Here is a 24,120-nt window from a genome sequence, read left to right as displayed (position 1 = left end):
TAAGCCCGCCTAAACCTGGATGTTGTACGTTAACGACTCATCGGATAAGAAGGGAGGCAAAGTTAAGGTAGTCCTTGAGTGACTGCACGATATCGCTGCGAAGCAGTTTGACCATCTTGAAGTTTAAGGTTAACAACAATCAGGCTGAATAGAAAGCATTAATCGTTGGTCTTGCCTATGCCAAAGACTTGGGTGCACCGACCATCAAGTGTCAGTAAGATTCTCAGTTGACAATAGGACAAACAAGCAATGATTTTCAAATTAAGGACGATCACCTGTTACAATACTTCTACAAAGCCACTAAGTTGTTGAAGAGCTTCAAGGAGGAAAAGGTAAGGCACATCCCCAAAGCGGAGAGCGCATGAGCATATGCCCTATGCAAGCTGGCAAACGATAAGGAGAAGGGACAACTCTCTTTAGTGCTTCACGAAGCCTACCATAAAAGTATTGTCCGTCACTACAGCACCCAACCAGATTGGAGGGAGGAGGTACGTGCCTTCATGAAAAAGCAAGAAGAGAAGGAAATGGTAAGCTCAATCAATTCGAACAAGGTCGCTCGATATATCCTTATCGATGACGAACTCTACAAACAAGGCTTCTCTAATGTAAAGTAAACAAAATGGCTTAATTGTTTACTTGGTCCCTACATTGAGAGATTTTTTTTTGTTTAGTATCCGCTTTTATAAATGCATGTATTTTGTCCCAAAATAGTAAAAATTGTAGCAATCAAGTCCCTTCCATTAAATTGGCAGAAAAGAGTTAACTCTGTGCTGACGTGGCAAAGGAATCTACATTTTTTCTTCTCTCTCCTCTGTTCTTCCTGTAATGCCCAACTTTTTTCTCTTAACTAAATCTCATCAATTTAGTTTCTTTACATTAATAAATCCAGAATCTCTAACAAATTTCATTAAAAAAATATACATAACACCACCAGAGAAACTTTTGTACTATAATTTTAGGAAAAAAAAAGCAATCATTCACATCAATAACCATCTATTAAAAAAATAATTTTGTTCTTCATCACTTAATATGTTCAAGAGGAATAATCATTCAAAATAGTCTGCAAAGTTTATTTTCGTCTTGATATTATAAATTAGGGTAAACCCCTTTAGTTGTACTTATTTTTGTTGGTTTTTCTCAGTTTGATCCCCATTTTATTAAAATTTCCAATTTAGTCCTAAAAAAAATACTAATTTGAGTCAATTGGACTCTTGCCGTTAAATTGGATTAAAGGGGTTAAGTTTTTTATGAGATAGGATGTCGACATGGCCAGTTTTTGTCACATCAACATCATCTTCCCCAACAACAGAAACCCTAATTTTCCTCAAGAGTGAAACGCTAGCCGCCGCAAGCAAACCCTAGTGTCACCGCAGTAATGCCATTGCGAAGCCTTCTGTCTCGCCGTCGCCACCTTATAGCGAAGCCTTCAGCCAACGAATGCCGACATCCCGTAACATCCAAAATCAAACCCCAGATCTACAAGAGAACTAGATCGGAACAGAAACCACATCGCGGCCAAGTGCGAGCACCATCACACCAACCAGAAGCAAGAGAAGACCAGATCTGAATCGGAAAACCTAAACCTCTTCTCCCTCTTTCGCAAGACGCCATTGGTGGTAGAAACCACCACCAAACCCACTCACACATTCAACCTACAGGAAACCAGAAAAAACAAAACGAAGGCCACCACTAATAGTGCGTCTACCGTCGCGAGAATGAGGACTACCGTGGCGTAGTGCCACCGTAACTCAACTTTTGCAGATCTGAACTTGCGAATAAGGATCAACACGACCCTCCTCCGTCTCGTCAACGCTGTTGCACGAACAGGTGCAAGCCGCCATGAAACCCCAAGACATCGTGACAAAAGACGTAAAGAACCCCGGTCACCCTCTTCTCCCCTGTAGTAGGCGACAAACCAGCAACCTAATGCTGTTGCGAACGTCACTGCCTGAAACCGGGATGTCGGCATTTGCAGCCTTCAGTCTCGCCGTCGCCACGAGAGGAAGATAACTTATTGTCCGCGAGAAAGGAACTCAAAGATTTGGGGGGAAATAAAATATGATTTGCGTGAATAGTCTATCAGGAAACTAATCTAGGGTTCACTTCCGATCTCATTCCCAATCCAACAACCCTAAATTCAGCGAACCCAAAGGCACACTCCACTTGTTCTAAACCTCTCCAGAGTATTGAGATGGTGGCATTGGAGTGTCTGGGGAAATGGTTCGATATGGCCAATGATTTTCGGTTGAGGTTTGCAAAGGAGATTTGTGGAGAAAGGTTAGTGGTGCTTGATGAACATAACAAGAGGGATATCTTGATTCCTGAAACTGGAGGAGTTATCATTAAAGCGGTTTCTGAGTTACAGATGTCAGAGTTACTTAATTAGAAATTGACAGTGCAAGGGAAAGTTTCTGAGTATTTTAATAAGATTTTTTTTAATTATATATTCTATGTATAAGGTATGAGAATGCCATGTTTCAAAAAATGGCCCACGTCAATGTCATATCTCATAAAAAACTTAACTTCGTTTAGCCAATTTAACGGCAGGGCCCAATTGACTCAAATTAACATTTTTTAGGACTAAATTGGGAATTTTAATAAAACGGGGATCAAACTGGGAAAAACCCACAAAAATAGGGACAAATGAAGGGGTTTAACCTATAAATTGCACATGATCTTATTCTCCAAAATTATTTTTTAATTACAAAATCTTGAGATAACTCTTACTTAGTATCTTTTCATACTTACATTTCTAAGCAATCCTATTTCTTTCTTTCAAGACACATTCAAATTATAATTTTATAAAAAAGAATATAAATTTTAACTGAAACTCTTAAAAAAATCGTTATATTTGATTGAAATTTTTGTAGATTTCGAATTTTGTGAGCTGTGAAGAGAATGGATTTGATACCTTTGTTTTTTGTATATGGAGATGGGACGAGTTTGATTTTTCAACCCATTTTAATGATGCAGGTTTGCTCAACCCGATCTGTTTGTTTTCGGCCATCAACAAGTCGGGCTAAAATAGATTGAGTTGGCTCATTTTGACATACATACCCTAGAGGGCCAAACATACCAAGATAAATGATGTTTTCTTACGTCACTTACTAGAAGACTTTAGGTAAGATGTCTCAGCCCTTGGAACTAATGTACTAGTAAGTTAGAGAAGAGAACACCTTAGTCTACATGTCATTATAAATTAGAGGGTCAAAAACACCTCAACCAACACCACAACATGGGATGAGACGCTCCAATATTCATGTAGGAGCAAGATAAATTACAACTAAATAATGATAGTTTAAAAGTAATTAAACAAGTTAGAAAATCCTAAAACAAGATAAACCTACAAAACCGATACAAATATTATATGTCAATAGATTTATTTATTATAACGTTATTATTCATTGTAATTTATGAACTTTAGCATCAAAATATTTTTACTCTCCTACTAAAGACATCTTAAGTCACGTTTGGAAAACGTATCAACATATTTGATAAAGAATATATCTAACATGAAAAATAAAAAAACATATTAAAAATTTAATTATTTTTTATTTTATATATCTTATCCTTATTATTTCATATTTATCACATGATAACTAAGAACTAATTAAATCTTCAATAATTTTATTAACACATTGAATTAATTTCATATTCAATTCATTAAAATTTTGATTTTAAAATAAAATAAAAAATATAATATTCTTCTATATTTTATTAGTAAGAGTAAGTTTAAATGCAGAATAAAAAGAAAATGACAAATATTTTAAGTTTTTTTTAAGAAAAAGTTAAAATAATATATTATTAAAATATTCTAACTGAATTCCATCTTCACCATTTTTTAAGTGATTTTAAAGTTCTAAAATGTATCTCAAATATTCTATAATATACAGAATTATTAAGGTAATCCAATTCATTATCCCATTAAATTAGACACTCGCTCACTTATATTTTTCTGATACCTAGTTTTCTGATTATTTTAAATTTGAAATCAATTACACAATTAGTTCGATCAGTTAATTTTAAAACAGAAAGTTATATATTATCGAGTTAGAAAAATCTTAAATATTAGAACTTTTCAAATTCTTAAATAATACATTTTTTTATTACATTTCTATATATTCATAAATACTTAATTCAAATCAAATAACTAATTCAATATTTAATAATAATAAATATAAAACACTATGAAATTTAAAATATACCCCAGGCTTCTTGGGCAAGAAGAAAAGAAGCTTACCCAATTACCCGCTTTATAAATATCCAGTAACCTACCAAAGTTACCAATTTCAGATCCCTCTGTTTTCCCATTCTCTTTCAACTCTCTTCAATTCCATGGCGAACCAACCCGAGTCCTCCGATGCGTAAGCTTCTGCTTTCTCCTCAGATCTCAAGATTTCGATCGATTAATTTCTCTTCCAACAGATTCTAAATCTAATTCATTCTATTTTCTTCTTTCTTCAGTAAGGGAACAAAGAGAGATTTCAGTACCGCGATCTTGGAGCGCAAGAAGGCGCCCAACCGACTCGTCGTTGACGAAGCCGTAAACGATGACAACTCCGTCGTCGCGCTCCACCCTGATACCATGGATAAGCTCCAGCTTTTCCGTGGAGACACAATTCTTCTCAAGGTGAACGAACCACCCAAGGGTTTTCAGTTTGGATTTTAGTGGAATTATTTTATAACCATTTTGTGTTGATTTTTGTCTTTTAGGGCAAGAAGAGGAAGGATACTGTCTGTATTGCCCTTGCCGATGATACCTGTGAGGAGCCCAAGATACGGATGAACAAGGTCGTCAGGAGCAACCTTAGGGTTAGACTCGGTGACGTTGTCTCCGTTCACGCATGCCCTGATGTTAAGTACGGAAAGAGAGTGCACATTCTTCCCGTCGATGACACCATTGAGGGCGTTACTGGGAATCTCTTCGATGCTTACTTGAAGCGTTAGTGCACATGCATACTCTTTTTTTATATCATATTTTGGAAATCCTAATATCATTCTTAAAATTATTAGTCTTATGTTCTGTGTGGATGAACTTTTCTCTTAAATAAGAAGATAGCATGAATCGAGGGCACGAGTTAAGCCAAACAGGGTTTTAACGAAGAACTGATGACTTGCGGAGAAGTTTATCAAAGTGGGTTTTAATAAGTAGTGCTTACGAAACAATTAAAGAAATCAATCTCTTCATTGAACCTCACCTGCTGGACATGCATTTGTGTTGCATTATTTTTGTTACGAATACTAAGCGTGTAAGGGGCTTGCGATATTTGCAAACTATGAGGGAGTGGTATTTTTTTTTTAGTTATAAGCTTTGTGAGGACGGTGCTTAATCAAGTAATTATTTTTTCTAGAAATAAGTTAACTCAAATGTACATTAAGTCCTGTTTTACTTTTCCAGCTTATTTCCTTGAGGCATATAGACCAGTGAGGAAAGGTGACTTGTTTCTTGTGAGAGGTGGGATGAGAAGTGTAGAGTTCAAGGTTATTGAAACCGATCCTGCAGAGTATTGTGTTGTTGCTCCTGACACTGAGATCTTCTGTGAGGGTGAGCCTGTTAAAAGGGAAGATGAGAATCGGTTGGACGAGGTTGGTTATGACGATGTTGGTGGTGTTAGAAAGCAGATGGCACAGATTAGGGAACTGGTGGAACTGCCATTGAGGCATCCACAGTTGTTCAAATCTATTGGTGTTAAGCCACCTAAGGGAATTCTGCTATATGGACCCCCTGGGTCTGGTAAGACTTTGATTGCTCGAGCTGTTGCAAATGAAACTGGAGCCTTCTTTTTCTGCATTAATGGTCCTGAGATCATGTCAAAATTGGCTGGTGAGAGTGAAAGCAATCTGAGGAAGGCATTTGAAGAAGCTGAGAAGAATGCACCCTCTATTATCTTCATTGATGAGATAGATTCGATAGCTCCAAAGAGGGAGAAGACTCACGGGGAAGTTGAGAGGAGAATTGTTTCCCAGCTCTTGACTCTCATGGATGGTCTTAAATCACGTGCCCATGTAATTGTTATTGGAGCCACAAATCGTCCCAATAGCATTGACCCTGCCCTTAGGAGGTTTGGTAGGTTTGATCGGGAGATAGATATTGGCGTTCCAGATGAGGTTGGTCGCCTTGAGGTTCTTCGTATACACACAAAAAATATGAAGCTTTCTGATGATGTAAGATTGAATTCTTAAGATTGAATTCTTTCTCCCTTTAGTCGTGGTTTGATATGAATGTCTGAAATATGAGAACGATGTCCGTTGTATAATTTGCAGGTTGATTTAGAAAGGATTGCTAAGGACACACACGGATATGTTGGTGCTGATCTGGCTGCTTTGTGTACTGAAGCCGCACTTCAATGCATCAGAGAGAAAATGGACGTCATTGACTTGGAGGATGAGTCCATTGATGCTGAGATACTAAACTCAATGGCAGTGTCAAATGAGCATTTCCAGACTGCTCTTGGAACAAGCAATCCTTCTGCTCTCCGAGAAACTGTAAGTATTTTACTAGTTTCTCATAGTTTTTCTCCTCTTGTTATTTCCTCCTTGGTTGACGCTGGTGTGATCACACTATTCAAACTTTAATCTGCAAACATTGGTTTATTAATGGACTAGGTCGTTGAAGTGCCCAACGTCAGCTGGGAAGATATTGGTGGTCTTGAGAATGTGAAGAGAGAACTTCAAGAGGTAAGTTGAGCTACTGCATTGAGATATATCTCTACATGTTTTCTCTCATTTGAATATTGGCTTTAATAAATTTTCTTTTTCTCAGACTGTTCAATATCCAGTGGAACACCCTGAGAAATTTGAGAAGTTTGGAATGTCACCTTCAAAGGGGGTTCTTTTCTATGGGCCTCCGGGTTGTGGTAAAACCCTTTTGGCAAAGGCTATTGCCAATGAATGCCAGGCGAACTTCATCAGTGTCAAAGGTCCCGAACTACTTACAATGTGGTTTGGAGAAAGTGAGGCTAATGTGAGGGAAATTTTTGATAAAGCTCGTGGTTCTGCTCCTTGTGTTCTATTCTTTGATGAACTTGACTCTATTGCAACTCAGGTTTGTACCATACCATACTATAAGCAATGGCATGGCATCTGCAAAAGTTACTGGTATCTAAGATACTGTTGCATTTACATCCCTGCTCATTAGTTAGAAGACTACTCTAATTGTCGTTTCTTGTCACTTGTGTTTAAAACTTGCCTGTTTTTAATCTTGCAGAGGGGCAGCAGCGTAGGAGATGCTGGTGGTGCTGCTGACAGGGTTCTGAATCAATTGCTTACAGAGATGGATGGTATGTCAGCAAAGAAAACCGTGTTCATCATTGGGGCCACTAATCGACCAGACATTATAGATCCTGCTCTTCTGCGACCGGGCCGTCTGGATCAATTGATTTATATCCCACTCCCAGATGAGGATTCCCGTCATCAGATATTTAAAGCTTGTTTGAGAAAATCTCCTGTTTCAAAAGATGTTGACCTTAGAGCTCTGGCCAAGTATACTCAGGGCTTCAGTGGTGCAGATATCACTGAAATTTGCCAGCGTGCATGCAAGTATGCTATAAGGGAGAACATTGAGAAGGTAAACTTTGAAGGACACCTTTTTCTGTGTTATTTATTGGCTACTATGCCGTGGCAATGACAATTAAAGAATATGTGAGAAATTTTGAATAGTTTTCAGTATTAGAAATAATAAATTTGTGTTAGTTTAATTATTCTCACGGTTTTTGATAAATTACAATTAATATGCGACCGTCAAAACAAGCCTTTTTAAGAATTTGATATTATCACTTTTCAAAATGTTTTTATCCGAGTTCAGATTGAAGGCAATTTGCTGAACTGTATTATCTTGGCAGGACATTGAGAGAGAGAGGAGGAAAAGAGATAACCCTGAGGCAATGGAAGAGGATATTGAAGAGGAAGAGGTAGCTGAAATCAAGGCAGCTCATTTTGAGGAGTCAATGAAATATGCACGAAGGAGTGTAAGCGATGCTGACATTCGCAAGTACCAGGCGTTTGCTCAGACATTGCAGCAGTCAAGAGGGTTTGGATCCGAGTTTAGGTTTTCAGATACCAGCGCTGGTGGTGCTGGTGCTGGCACTGCATCTGACCCTTTTGCAAGTGCTGGTGGAGCTGATGAAGATGATCTTTACAGTTAGACGTACCTTTGCCTTTGCTTGAATTATGAACAATGTTGCTAGTTTATGTACTTATTTTGTCTGAAAGTCAGGCTTCTTGGGATTTATTAATGTCATCCTTTGTGAAAGGTTCTTATTCTTGTGGTAAAAGCCTCTTTGGAAGTCGAAAGATTTATTTGGACGTCAAAAAAAAGATTTAAAGCAAACTTGAGAGAGCTTAGCTTTATTTGAATTTATAGTAATTTATGACGTGAATTTCATGCCCTGTATCGTCTACCAAAATAATTTTTTGAAACTTATTATGGTAATTTTTACTGTCATTAAAACAAATCTTTATGTGAGCAAGTATTTAACAGGATGCGGAGAAATAATGGGATAGTTGATGTTTGCTCATTGAACTGTTCCGCAGGGCAATACATGTGTTTGTGTCTCTCTCTCTCTCTATATGTATGTATGTGTATGGAAGTATTCTGCTTAACATTATTACTCTTTATAAGTCGAATGCTGATTGTTATCTGTATTATCTTATCTAATCATATTGGCTCTGGAAGTGTTTTTCTGAGCTAGGTGGATTTTTTGTTCCTTCACAATTTACTTGTGTTGGTGATGAGCTGTTCTTGATGGTGATCAAAATAAGTTTAGCATTTTTAATATATAATCGAATTTAATTTTAGAAATTTAATATATCTTTTCTTAATGTGATACTTAATAAATTAATCATTTTATTTTTTAACTATTTGAAATATACCATTTAAAATCATGTTTTTGGATAGAATTTAAAAAATAAGTCTAGTAACATTTGAGGTCTTTTTTTTCTTTTTGTGTTGATACTCATTCCTTTTCCGACTAAAACAAGTGATTTCCCATATTTAGAAGTGATATCACAAGTGTCAAAACTCTCAACTACTTGGTTAAAGAAGTACAAACTATCATCTTGTCCCATCTAATATTGGTAAAAATAATTTAATACTTAATACTATTAATATAATGAAGACAATTTTAATATTTTTTTTTTCATGAATTGAAATTATTACATTCTAAAATTATCTGGTGACAAGAATATTAGTTTTGAATTTTTCTCATTCCTTTGGTCTCATTTATATTATTAAAACCATATGTTTCCTCTACTTTTACTTTAAACATGTAAAGGTTTAAAGAATAAATTTAGGAATAATTATTATTTTTACTGGATTTAGACAAAGTGCTTTCAAGGTGGAAGGATAAAGAAGTGTGGAGATGTAAGGAACACTAGGAGGAGCATCACCTACAAAAAGTTATTTGATTTTTTATGGAGAACCGGCATGACTTAATGATTTTTCATATATTTTTTTAAAAGTAATTTTGATACTATTGTCTATAAAGTAGACTTAGTGAGGTTCTAGAATCAATTAGGATGACAACTCCATTGACAATACTATCTTAAGAAATGTTTTTTTTTTGTATTTCAAATACTCCGTACAATGGCCAATATTAAGTGGGTACTTTTGTGTTATTATACTATATTTATAGGGTTTTTTTTAACTCATTTAAATATTCTAAATATAATAAGAATGAGATATAATTGATCTATAAAATTCTAAAGTTGTCAAAACGGGTAACTTAGCTCGACTCGGTCCAATCCACCACGAGTTAGTCACTTAGTGAGTCAACTCAATTCAAGCTCACTTATTAGCAAGCTGAAAAAATTCGAACTCGGCTCGACCCATCATGGGTTGGTGGATTAAACGAGTTGGCTCACTAGCTCATCTAATTATAAGTTTTTTTTAAAATAAAAAAATTATTTTTCTTAATTCAAATATAAATAAACGTCACAAAAAAAAAGTATAATACAATCTAAACGTAATCCAAAAACATGTACAAAAGGCGAACAAATAAGTTTTTAATATTGATAATTTTTGTATCACTTGTTCATTTATAATATTAAAGTCTTTAATAGATAAATCTATAATATTTTTTTTTCTCTTGAAACATCTTCTTTATTACCATCTACAATATAATAAAAATAAATATTAACTAATAATATTGAAACACAAAATAATAAATAATTAAATTAAATTAGGTGGGTTGGTGAGCCAACTCGGCTCACCATGGGTTCAACCCGTTGAACCGGGTTCTAAGTGAGCCGGGTTGAAAACTAGTCCGCATAAAAAAATACATTTTTTTCAAATCCAACCTGACTAAAACCCGTGGTGAGCCGGATTCGTTCGCGGGTTATAACCTATTTTGACAACACTATTAAATACTATACTGGTAGAAGATATCATTATTTAGTTATAACCAATCTTTTATTTATATATATATATATATATTTTAGGCTGTGAAAGTCAGATAAGCTTGATGTTGCAAGCTTCTTGAAAGATGCCATCTTTTCTAGCATTCAGGGGAGTATAACTATCATAATTCTACCTCATCCTCGTTTGAAAGCTCAAGAATCGGTGGAGGAGGGTAGATTTTTTCATACCTTCCTGAGTTTTCTTCGATATTGATGTACGAAGCAACTTATATTTGAAGTATGTCCATACTTTTGGGAGGATCAACATACAAGAAAACCAAAAACATGCCTAGGCATCACATAGCAAAGCATGCATAGCTACTGCTGGGTGTAAGTTAAGAATGTGACTAGAGACATTGGTGAAATGGTCTATGTACTGTTAGAGTGGTTTATGGGATCTCTTTAAATGACGTGTTGAAGGGAGGTTAATGAGACCACCACAAGCTTGCAATTGGCAAACCGAGTTGTCAATATGGCACAAAAATGTATTGAAAAAAATCAATGGAATTCGTGCAAAGGAAGTATTACCATTTCAAGGCTACTCTTGTAAGAGTGGTTGGGAAAAGCCAAAGAATTTACTCCCAAATCTTATGAAAATAGGTTGGCCTTGGTCAAGTAGGCTTTAATATGGGCATTTAGATTAGTTAAATTCTCATACTCTTTAATATTGATTATAATCCATTTGGGGATTCGGGCGCTCATGATCTTGGATGTGAAAGGATGAAAACAAACGAAGTTGGCTTGCATGGCTTCGTTTAATGGAGGTGTAGGTATGGATTTGAAATACACTTATTAATCACACGCTCGAAACTCTCTCTAAGTACATACTTTAGAGTACTAGATTGGGAGGGATTATTAGAAGGTGAGTTTAAAACCTAACTCAATCTCACAATTTATGTTTGTAAGGTGAGGTTTGCACCTCATTTATATATTATAAATTGCTAGTCGTGTGAGACTTCCAATAGGAATTTTTAAGTTGGTTCTACTAGCAATCCTTAATGGGTGGTTGATTTGGTTATGAGTTTTTGTACTAGGTCGGTTGTCTCAGGCTGTAGTCTTGTTGAACTCTGACTAAACTCTATTGCTCGAATTGTTTAGAGTTGAGGCTTTTGTGCTGTTATGACTTTTGATACTTTGTCAGAGTAATGTCAGACTGAGGTGTGTGAATGAGACTCGGAGTTCAAAGTTGCTTTGTCCCTTTCCTTGTTTATTCTTTGTTGGGGTTGGATGAGATTTGACTACTCACTCAGAATGTTAAGCAACTCATCCTTATGGCTTTGATTATGATTACTGGATAAATGGTCTCTGTCAAGTATGTCAAGTTTATTCTTGAAAGCATGAAACGATGTTGATTTTACAAAAGCTCCATATCTTTATTAAATTTGTCTTGCATACCCAAGATCACTTGTTAGACGTTCTCCTCATTTCTTTAAAGAAAAATCCTCCAATTTGTCAAAAATATCGAGATCCATATATTGGTATGATGACGAAAATGCCCATGTTTGACTTTGCGTAGGGATTATATACAATGTGTTCAGGGAAACGTTTTACACAAGTCTCACATTGTGTACTAAATGTTCTTAACAAATTTAGAAAAAGAATTTCCAAGGTAAAAAGACTAAAACTCTTGATAGCAGAGCTGGTAAATCCTAATAAAGAAGTGCTGAGTTGCAAGGAACATCAAGAGAAGATGATTGTAAATATTTTTTCAACATTCAAGTAAGATTTACAAGATATTATATATAAGAGTATGATGAAAGAGAATGGAGAGATGATTATATATATATATATATATATATATATATATATATATATATATATATATATATATATATATATATATATATATATATTGGCGGAGCTTAGTTTATAGGGGTTTTGGCTCCCTAGTTGTTTTCCTGCAAACATGTAAATTAATGTATAAATAAAATTAATTTTTGTAGTCTTAGTATATTTTATTATTTGGCACTTTTAAAATTTTAGTACATATATTTTGATATTCTCAAAATATCTATTCAAGTATCACTGTTAGGTATAATTATGTCAATTTTAAAAGATGAGGTTTCTTTTAGAATCAATGGTAAAATATGTAATTTCTTACACCTTCTACAAGTGTAGTAAGAAAGATCCTGGAATTGCTCGACCCAAGGTTGAACAACACTGTGTCGGCTTGTGTTTGGGCCTAATTTGACTAACTTGGTTGAAATTAAATTTAACATTTTAAAACACATTCAATTATATGACTCATCAGGTGAGTTAAGTGTTATTTGGTTGTGAGGGTGAGTTATTTGAATTGAGTTCAAATTAGGTAATCTTGTTTTCTAAAATAATTGAATGTCTAGTTTCTTTTATTTCTTTCTATCCATTACAACGAATAAAATAAATAATTAAACCTTTATTTTTTTTTTGTAAGTGTGATTTCAATAATTTTTCTTATAACGTACTGAGGTTATACAATTTATTATTAAATTTCAATAGAAATAAGTCGTACCAAAAGTAAAACAAGATAATTTTTTGGCAAACATTGTAACACTTAATAACTTTTTAAGGGGTTGCCTCTCACATACATATGGACAAGGGAAACTCAAGTGAAACGGACAACGGGTCGTCAACCCCGTTCTAAATCTTTCTTGTCTCTCAAAATTCTATTTGAAGTTTGAATCAAAATCTAGCAACATTTTTCTTTTGAAACCTTCAGAAGCTTTCACATAAAATTAGAAAAACTATAAATATTGTCCTTCATACAAAAAATTAGCCACATCAATGGAAAGATATTGTTCAGCAAAAGAGCCCCAGATATCAAAACTTCATCTATAAACATGCAAAGCTTGCCCCCTAGAAAGTGGCAAATTGAAAGACTTCAACACGAGAACACAAAAATAATGGTTGCACGCTTGCATATGCAAATATCAAATCACATAAGCAAGTACCTTCTCAATTATTATAAATATAAACCAAAGACAATTTCATTTTAGTGATTGAAAAAGGACCAGTTTTGTTGGCAATCATCTGAAGCACTAGTGGCACAATAATTGGTAAGCACATCATATCATGTCATGAATGCTGTATAATAATAATGGAGAGCAACATGATACCCGAGACACAAACGTAGATCATAACAATTATGCCATTGAGTGAGGAAACACCAATAATATGCATTCTCTCTATTTTCTACATTTCTTTCTCTTCAAATTGTATCGTATTCCCATCGAGGTATCGAGAAATAAATCTAAATGAAGGAATAAACAAGTGAATTGACATACAAATGTTAAAGAGTTAACATGGTGAAAAAAGATGTGTTGAGATAAATAGGATCGAAGAAAATAATTGAAAGAAATAATTGTTAAGACATCGAGAAAAGCTTGAACGAGATAGAAAGACATTGATAAAAGTTTAATCGAGGTAGAAAGACATAAAGGAAAATGCAATCGAGACAAGGATGAAGCTAAATTGAGAGAGAAGTTATATACAATAATTGATGCAAAAGGTGAAAATAACGAGAAAATCTATCAGGACATGAGTAATTTAAGACAGTTACTTGATTTTTGTAATTTTTCTTTTATTGTATTTTTAAGGCAGTCATAAAATAACACAACTTCCAATATAGGTCATATGGGTTGCCTAAAGAGCTTATTTGAATTGACTTGAGATTCTAAAACTACTGTGGTCGTTGTTGTTTTAGATATCCTTCCTCCCCTCCATCTTGTTGCCTATGATGTGGTGGTTGTGGTATATTTCAAGTTGGTATTCTTTGTCATTCTAGATGCACTGGTACTTTCACTTGCAACAACTTTTTTATTTTTCTGGCTTTTTATTTGTCATTCATATCCATTGATTATGTTGAATGTTAATTAAATAAGAAAAACAATGTACATGATAGAAATGTTGTACCTTGTTTGTTTTTCCAGTTTTGCAACCTCTAATGTTGTGACCGTATTGTTGACATTTAATGTCCTTTATCCTAACTTGTTTTTTCCCAAGTTTAGAGTGACCTATGTTTTCATCAGCTTCTCTCCTTTTTAGTTTCCTAAGCCTCTCTTGAGAGTCCTATGTGTTGAAGGAAGGAGTAAGGGTGCATTTGTTTTAGGCCATAACTCTTGTCCATTAATTGGTGAATTATTTTACCCGTACCAAGGTTCATAGGCCTCTCATAAAATGGATGCACATAATCTTGAGGTTGTTCTAATTTGTAATTAATTGCAGCAATGACATGTCTACAAGGTAACACAACTAAATCCTAAAAATAACATGTGCATTTGTGGTTTGTAAGGTTAACAACAAATTGTCCATTGTAAATCCTTGAGCCACTTCAAACATACCATCTCCATTCTAAATAGCAATCCAATTTCCAATTTTTTGTACTTCTCTATCTAGCCTTTTTGCTTGGTTTAGGCATTACAATTCCAAAATATACACTTAACTTCTCTCTTAAATTATCTACTCATCAAATAACACTTAATCCACTACATCATAATGAATGATTATGATAAGTTGTTCATTAGCATATCACACCTATGATATGCAGTAAGGACATGCTTACACCAATATCAATGTGTAATAGCAATTAACCACTCATATGCCTCTTGATTTACCTTCTTAAGTTCCTCCATTTTTCTTCCCAAGCTAGGTAGTAGGTTGTTTTTGTAGTTGCCATCATTTAGATTTTAATGAGTATCCTTCCATCAATTTTCTTCCTATAGTTTTTGTATAAGTGTCTTAAACAAAACCTATGCTCAAAATCTTGTAGAATTTCCTCAAAGACTTGCATTAGTCCTTGCAAAGAATGAAAAAATGGGTATTTTAACATACAACTTTTAGTACTTATAACTCATTAAAGTGTTGTTATATTTACCTTTTGCTGATCAGAAATAAAAACCTAATTGTTTTGGGAATGAGGTCAAGAACTATTCTTTCACACTTTCCTATTAATCTTTTAGCATTATCTTGTATCTCCGTTACAATTATCCTTAGTCTTTCTCCTTCAGTCTCCAAGCCGAGTGGGTAAGCATCTGCCAAAGGCACTTTGACGCTCAAGTTAGTCAAATGTATTCGACCGGTTATCACAGCAAAATCTTGAATTCGCAATAAATGCAATCACCTACCTCCTTACCTTACCTTTGTATTTATAGGTTTTGAAGTAGGCCTTTTTGATTAGGGTTGACCTAATCACGACCCAAAAGCTAATAAGTGTGTTTTACCTGTTTTTAGTTATAAATATGTTGGATCTATTATGATGGGCTTAAGAGTAGAATCATTGATTGACTCAATAAGAAAACATAAAAACACCTAAGACAAAATGCCCAAACATAGTGCTAAACGACTAATAAGTCAAAAAATCTAAGAGAGTTTTACTAACCGCGTAAGCTTACTATACCCAAAGGGTTTTTAATTGAACTCTTGGGAAAACGAAAAACTGTTAAGACAGTGTCTTCAACAAAAACTCTTTAAAAGCCTAAAACATAAAATGCAAAAGAAAACATAACATGCTAAACGATATTGCTCTGAAAAGCCGAAATAACAAAAAGCGTTTTCATCAGTCTAAACACCATGAGTTAAAACTGCTACTTCATCCAACAATGAAGTTCTTTCTCAACGCTTGGTATCTTTAGAAGAAAAGCTTAATTGTTAAATGTTTCCTCAATGGTAGGAAATGAAAAACACTTTGTTGTTTTGAGCAAGCATTAAATGACATTAAATGTTTTATATTCAAAAACAACAAAAGTGATAAAAGATAAGACATATATGTTGTATGCACAATCTACTATAATCTTTTGCAGATAACCTACTCTACACGCATCCACATACTTCATTTAAAAGTCAAAAGTGGACGTTAGAGAAAAAAGATATAATCACGGAATGTTCTCACTTGAAGTTGTGTCTAAAAGGAAGTATAACCTACTTCAAGCAAAGAACTAAAAAATCAAGTTTGCTTTGACAAGTTTACCTTAACCAATGGTTGTTGTACACGAAGAAAAGACACAAGAATCAAAGACAAGAATTGAGTCTAATAGACATTTTTCCAAGAAGATCATTAAGATAAAGCATCAAGAGGATAGCATACAACGAAAATATTCACCCTTAGAAAAACATTCAAAAGAAAAGCACAAAAAGAGCTCAAGAAAAGAAAAAATATGAGTAGAAAAAGAGAAAAGAAGTCAAGAAATAATCTCGAGCTTCATTGTAATATTGGCTTACTTTTGTAAGAAAGAGAGAAAGAGAAAAGAAAGAAACACATGTGAATGTTTAGACTACATTGTATTATATTCACATCCTCTCTGCGAGAGTAATAGTTTTAACGACTTATAAGCAATCATTGATTACAATTCTGAAGAAAATTAAAACACTTGTTGAATTCAATTAAGTTAAGGAAATTTAGGCAAGGTTGTCTAGTACCAGGAGTGGTGCGAATACTCATCAAGTCTAGGGTAACAAGACGTTATTCATTGACTGAGAAGACTAGGACTGGTGCGAGTACTCAGATGTAATATTATTGAAGATTATAGTGAAACCCTATGTAGAGGAGACTGGACGTAGCTTAGTTAGAGTGAACTAATATAAAAATATATGTGCATTTGTTGTCTATCTCTTGTCTAAACTCTTCTCTTATAAAACCTGCAGTTGAATTTTTATTTCTAAACACAAGAACCTTCCGCTCCAAACGATTCTATTCAATTAAGGAAATTCTTACAAACATTGTAGTATACATTATAAATAGCACGTTAAAAGCAACTATCTTTTATAATCATTTATAAGGTCGAGCCTTTAAACATTCATTTGATAAATCCAAAACTCGTCAACGTACTATATCAGAAGGGTTGTGAAAAGAATTTTTTCATTAATACTATTCAACACCCCTCCCCTTTTAGTGTTTTTCAAGTACTATATATACCACCACTCATATAACACAATTCAAGAACTATCTCCTTAACATAATTCACTACATCACAACTCATGTAAAAAATTAACAAGAAAAGTATATTTATTTCACTTTTCCTGTTCATGAAATCATCTCGTTAAACCATAAAAGTGAGTAGATTGAGGGAGAGACTAAGTAAGTTAGTATTGTCTTTGAGAAGAAATTAATCTTCACATAAAGTTAAATATGAAGTTTTCTAAAATAAACACCACAAAAAAATTGTAGTTATGTACATGATACTAGTGGCGTTCAAGCTTTCAATTGTTGATCAAAATTCGTTACACTGTGAAGCCTTAATTTGGGATCATATCCCCCTTAGCCTTAATAACTGTAGAAATCCTCTACCATCTCCCTAATAATTCTTATCATTCTTTAATTAAATATTGACTATGAAACATTATCTATCTAGTCTCCCAAATTTGACAAGCACAACAACATTTTCAAAATAAAGAAAACACAACCACTAAAACAGAACTTACAAGTTAACTTAAGTATATGATAATAAAGAGTTTCAAAGTCATGTACTGTTAAGCAACCAAATTTTGTCACAAACACCAAGTATATTTCTTGAGTACAATTAAAAACTTGGTTTGAAAATTTGAAAAACCAAAATCAAAATCCAACCAAACGAAAAACAAAAAGACATTACTTAATTTAGGCTTGAGAGAGAAAGGAAAAAATGGCCACATATAGTAATGACTGAGGATTCTCAATGACGCCTCTTTAGAGCTTAAATGCACGAGAACAATGGCCTAGAAAACACGATCCACTGAGAGTGAGTCACGACAGAGCCAATTTGCCAAATCAAAGAACGAGAGACTTACCACTAACAGTAGATGACGGCAAGACAGACAGAGAACGTCGGTAGCCAATAAGACAGACTAGATTTGGTGAGACGCACAGTGAGAAAAATGATGCACAATGTTTTCACTGAAGATGTGATATTTCCATTGAAGGGGTATTGTTTTCAATTAGAAGAGGGAAAAAAAACTTTTTTAATTTTTAATCAAATTTACTTAGACAAATTATCGACAAATTTTATTCGTTGGTTGATGACGTATATACTTTACTAACTATGTTATTGACAAATATTTTATGCTATACTTTATTGATGCAATTACTTACAAATATTTCGGTTTATAAGTTAACTGAAATAATTCATCAATAACACAATAATAGAAACATTTGTCGGTAAATTTAATATTTCTTACAGTGAATTTAGCTTTATAACTTGTATGTTTTGCATCTGTTTAAATAATATATATATATATATATATATATATATATATATATATATATATATATATATATATATATATATATATATATATATATATATATATATATATATATGGGTTTGCTGATTTATGTACGTCTATTTTTCAGTTGGTACATTTCAGTAATGTGTATCGGATTTTAATAGATAAAAATATTGTCATCATATGTTATGGATTCTAAGTTTTAAGGTCAAACCCTCATCATATGTCAATGACTAAACTCTTTACAAGGCAAATTGTTTATCGGCGAGTGTTTCTGATTTTTTTTCAGTTGTGATTATCGTAGGGATGACAGAGAAAATGTTAGAGTGAGAGAGATAAAAGAGAAAGGATTGAAAGAAATAAGGGAGGTGAGTAAGAGTTTGGGGGTTTCTTGTTTTTTAGTTTTGAGAATAAAATTATTCAAATACCTTGACCTTAAAACTTAGAATCCACACTATATAAAAAGTATTTTTGTCTACTAAAACCTCATACACATTGTTAAGATCTACCAAAAATATATATATATATATATATATATATATATATATATATATATATATATATTATCATAATCGATTTGTGATATTGAAATGTTTAATAAAAATATATATATTTTCTTTCTATCACCATTTTGTGATGTGTGTATATATGTATATACTGTGCTCTCAATACAAACAGTTCCAGATTTTGGCTGAAGGTCCGAGCCCTTACCCTCTGTTGTAACAGCCATACATAGTACACTGGAAATTACACGTGAAGTATGCTGATGAGAAAGCATGAAAACATATATAGAATGACCCATTGCATTAGCAAAGGACCCAAAATTGTTTGGAATCTAGATGTAAGTGGAGTGGTAGAGCCGTAAGGGAAGGACGAAAATGGTTGGAAAAAAGAGTAAGTGTGATGGTGATTTTGATGTGAGGCAGTGAAAGCGAAGATGGCCGCACGAGGGGAGCAACAGAGCATAGCGGCAGCTGCAGCGAGTCGTACCCACAAGTCACCTTTTTTTCTCACGACGATTCTTGCTGTCGGCTAACTCTGTTTCTTTGACCCACCACACACTAACGCACAAACACAGTTCTGGATATGTATCAGTTTTTATTTAGCACCGATCCCTATACAACCAACACTTTGGTTAAAAACTTTGGATAGTAGAGACAAAGACGCCAGATTCGTGGCTTTTCAATTCTCTTTACAAATTGCGTTCAAGCCATGGAGGCAACGTTAAAACAAATGAGAATAAAATTGATCAGTCGTTTTAGAAGGAATTTAATTCTTAAAAATTGAGTTAAGGTTATTTTCTTCTTACTTGTCTATATATTGAGTTAAATCATGACAATAATCACAAAATTACAAATACATATTGCATTGTGATTTTACAATACTAGTTTAGAACAATGAATTAAAGTCGTGCAAAATATTTTGTGACGTGTGGTCAAACCAGTGTCTTGAGAAAAGATTTGTAAAATTTTATGTCTCATGTCATAGATAGGTGAATTCTTAATTAGTGGGATGAATAAGTAAATAAATTAATAATAAAAGATAAAACATTCATTGAACTAATGAATAGTTTCATAAATAACTATTAGAAAATTGTCATATATCATAGTATGGGTTTGAAATTATGTGTCTCACTCCTTATATTTTTCTCTCAATTTTAGAAATTTTAATTGTTTTTATAAAACCGAAATCATCTTGTGAAAACTCTTCAAATCCTTTCTATCAAAGACTTCTTACTCTTCAAATTGAAATGTTTCATAACTTCGATGTAGCCTTAAACCAAGAGAGTGTGCTTCCAACTTCACACCTTCAAGCCGAGATGTTTTAGGTCCACGTTTTTTTAAGACCGAGAGAGAAGTGTGCCTATAGAAAACACTTCGAAGATCAAGTTAGTCAAATGTGTCATATAATAGTAAATGGTGTAATAATAAATTTGTAAATCATTACCTCGTGAATAGTGCTATTTATACTAGACTTATGGACCTTTACATGGTTAGGCTTTGACCTGTAAATAATTATCTTAATTAACCTTGATTAGCGACTATTGTAATCATCCTTGATCCTAAGTCATATTTCTAGCTAACCAAAATAATTTGAGTCATCTTAGATTTAAGAAACTAGCACTGAATCTCCCTAATTTCAAGGGATTAATTTAGATAAACATGATTAGAGAAGTTAATTTTTCATTAGCAAAGTTAACAATCTAAATTATCCTTAGGACGAGCTCCTCACCTATAAATAGGAGTCTCTACCTTTTGTAAAATCACACATATCTTGAGAATGAAAAAAAAAATCTCTTTATGAGCATTTGAGAGTTGAAATTTTCTCTTCTCTTACTTTGGGTTCTTATCTTGGAAAGCTTTTTCAAGTGATGAATCATCTTACACTTATCCTTTGGTTCTTGAATTAAAGGCGGTGGTGTGTTCTTCCCATTTTCTCTTCTTTAATCCATTTTTTTACCTCATTTATTTACTTGCCTATGTTTTCTATTTCATATTCTAGTCTAATCCATGACTCTTATTGTTTCTTCTTTTGCTTCCGTCATTAATGAACCTTCAAGCATGAGTTTCGTCTTTCCTACAACTTGAGGGACTATTCTAGATTCTACCAACCTTTTAAGGTTCACATAAGTCGATATGATCAAAATAGGAGAGTCTTGAAATATCGAGATGATCTAGATTAAAATAGATTAATATGATGCATATTAATGCAAAGACAATTTTATATTCTTTAGCAATCTTATTCCACAGGAATATTATATATTACGTAATTCAATGTAACTAAAATATCTAAAAATAATATCTGCAAAAAAATATATAAAAAAACAATGTCAAATGAATTAAGAATGTGAAATTAAAACAATTATTATTAATGAGCTCAATTTATTACTAATGACAGAAAATGAAGTAAAAAAATTAAAAAAAAAAAGAGTAAAATCAATATGTAGTAAGTAGGCATAAAACGATCAATTAACTTATTTGTTATTATTAATTTAATATCTGGTTCCTTAAAAATTTCATGATGACTTCCTTTTCAGTCTATCACATCAAACTCTAAGATTGATTGGACAAAGTATTTGAACTAACAAGCTTTTTTAGAAGCCCAAGGAAAGTTTCTACTTTAAGGAGAATTTTCTCTTTAATTGAAGAAATTAGTATCATTCAATTTCAAAATACATCTTACGAAAAACAAGGAAAGCTATTTATATGAGGAGATTACTTCCCTTGCACTCGAACTAAAGTCCAATTTGGGTGACAACCTTATAGCTTTCATCACAACTGAAAATTTCATGCCTTAAAAAGGCTTCTAACATTGTGAGAATTTTACTTGAGGCCTTCTCTTCTTACTTTTTGATATGCCTCTTCTCTAGTCTTTGGAAGTCTCAATTACTTCAAATTCAAATTTTACCAAAATTGAAATTTAATTGTCTCCTGAAAAGATTACAAACGGATTAGTACAATTATACAACTCTTACAAAACTAATAAGAAAAGGAAATGTCTAATATTCTACTTTTAGGAGTAGAAAAATTTTCTTACTTAAAATATAAGCTTCTTTTATTGTTTTAAATATAACTTTATAAATACATTTGTAGTGTTAAAATAATCGTCTATTCAAGGTTCTTCTATTAATCCTATAAATATACACATTTAATATTTCTATATCAAAAAATTTATTTCATGTAGCATGTTTCAAAATAAGATCACGTGGACCCTATAATATTTGGTCTAATTATGGAGAGATCAAAAAATGATAAACTTTCGCTATCAGACGTGAGAATGAACAGAAATGAACTCTTGTTTGAGAGGAAAAGTTAACCCACAGATTAAAATTTGGCATTGTGGAAGCTAAGCATGTGACCCTGAATTACTCAGTTTCGTCCAAACAGAACCGAATCGACCTATCTTTTTCGGTGTTACAGTTGTTAAGGCTAGTCCAAGTCTATTACTGTTTTAATTATTTTTTAACATTATTTTATAATTAAAATTAAAAATAAATACAAATTTCAAATTTCAAAATAAATAATGTATCAAATATAATAATTGACTATAATAATATTATTTTAACGAATTGAAAATCCAAACATTAATATTATTTATAGAGATGATAAACAATTTTACCTATTTTTTAATGAATTATTTATAGTTTAATTAATAATAAATAAATAATTTTACTTTACATTCTAATATAATATATTCAATACACAAATAATTTTCATAATCTTATAAGATTAAATTCAATATATATATATATATATATATATATATATATATATATATATATATATATATATCACTAAATTATAATTAATTTGTGAATTTTATTTTTTAAACTTTTTCTTTTCACATATGTTACCACATGATTTTAGTTTGTGTATTTTACTCCTAGTTTTCCTACTTTTGTCACTATATTCTTTTTGCTCGAATTTTACATATTTTAGAATGCCATTATAAAAACCAACAAAACAATCATTCTTATTAATTTGTCATTGAACCAAATTATGGTAAAAATTTAGATTGTCATTATAAACTTATTACTTTAGATATATTATATTTTGAATTTAAATTATTATATAAAGTTATATATCCTTTTAGCTGGTGGAAAAATTCGTTTACAAATAAACAATATCGAAAATTAATTTAGAGGAACTCTAAATTGAAAGAGATATGTTGTTAATAAGATCAATTAAATAAATAAAGATAAAAATGGGGATATCTGTGATGGCTAAAAATGAGAAATATTTTAGTCCATTGCAGCAATAGTGTGTAAAATGTAAATACAAGGATTTAAAAAAAAAGAAAAAAAAAAGAGAGAGAAATACAAAAGTTTTAGGTAAAATTTGAAGAAGAAAAATTCGAAATTTAATATTTTAGTTCTTGTATTTTAAGTTAGTGATTTTTAAACGAATAAAGATTTATAACAAATATTTTAGTTTGTGTTATGTTAAACGTAACATCCCATTTTTAATAGTATAACTACCAAAATGAAACATTACATAAATGCTAAAAGAACGATTAAATAAAACAAACCTCCTTCAATAGAAGATATCTACTCCTATAGATCTATCTAACAAACTCATCTGCTACTCCCTCACCTCAAACTGGAACAACTGAAAGATTGTATCTCTAAGCTCACACCATTAAGGTGATCATCGCAAAAGAGAAACAATAAACACACAGACCATAGAAAAGCAAGGGTAAGCTAGTTTACAATTGAGAAACGATACATACATATACACTCATTTAAAACTTATTATATACAACCAACATATCACTAGACAATCATCAAACACTTTATGTAAAACACTTTTTATGAATAGACTGTCCGGACTTAGAATGATTGTCGAGCTATGGCGGGTCGTGCACTCGTGGTGGCTTCTACTACTTTGCAAAGTCATTGCCAATGGGGTTCACCCTACCACACTCACGAGGTTAGTATGTACCACGCCTTGGAGCATACTGGAAGCTCTCAAGACTAAGACCTCCTACTACTCCTCACGACATGGATCAATCCTCACTACTTGAGAATGAAAGACCATTGGAGTTTCAAGA

General features: G+C 32.8%; 1 protein-coding gene across 1 annotated transcript; it reads left to right on the top strand.

Moving 5' to 3' along the window:
* Positions 1 to 4,205: 4,205 nt before the first annotated feature.
* On the top strand, positions 4,206 to 8,273 carry LOC108326115 (cell division cycle protein 48 homolog). The gene is made up of 9 exons (XM_017559391.2): positions 4,206 to 4,364; positions 4,465 to 4,630; positions 4,714 to 4,942; positions 5,399 to 6,165; positions 6,265 to 6,486; positions 6,607 to 6,678; positions 6,764 to 7,045; positions 7,208 to 7,567; positions 7,842 to 8,273. Exons 1-9 carry the CDS (start codon positions 4,336 to 4,338, stop codon positions 8,142 to 8,144), a joined length of 2,430 nt encoding a protein of 809 aa, XP_017414880.1. The 5' UTR covers positions 4,206 to 4,335; the 3' UTR covers positions 8,145 to 8,273.
* The last annotated feature ends 15,847 nt before the right edge of the window (positions 8,274 to 24,120 follow it).

This window comes from Vigna angularis, chromosome 3 (genome assembly GCF_016808095.1).
Source record: "Vigna angularis cultivar LongXiaoDou No.4 chromosome 3, ASM1680809v1, whole genome shotgun sequence".
Lineage (NCBI taxonomy): Eukaryota > Viridiplantae > Streptophyta > Magnoliopsida > Fabales > Fabaceae > Vigna > Vigna angularis.
The sequence above is the reverse complement of the archived record's forward strand: the minus strand, read 5'-3'. Positions and strand labels throughout refer to the sequence as shown.

What these genes read in the sequence shown, in the direction of transcription:
- LOC108326115 (XM_017559391.2), top strand. Translation starts at nt 4,336, where the DNA reads ATGGCGAACCAACCCGAGTCCTCCGATGC. An exon ending in CAACCCGAGTCCTCCGATGC is followed by an intron (nt 4,365 to 4,464) that starts GTAAGCTTCTGC and finishes TTCTTTCTTCAG; the next exon opens with TAAGGGAACAAAGAGAGATT. An exon ending in TTGACTCTATTGCAACTCAG is followed by an intron (nt 7,046 to 7,207) that starts GTTTGTACCATA and finishes TTAATCTTGCAG; the next exon opens with AGGGGCAGCAGCGTAGGAGA.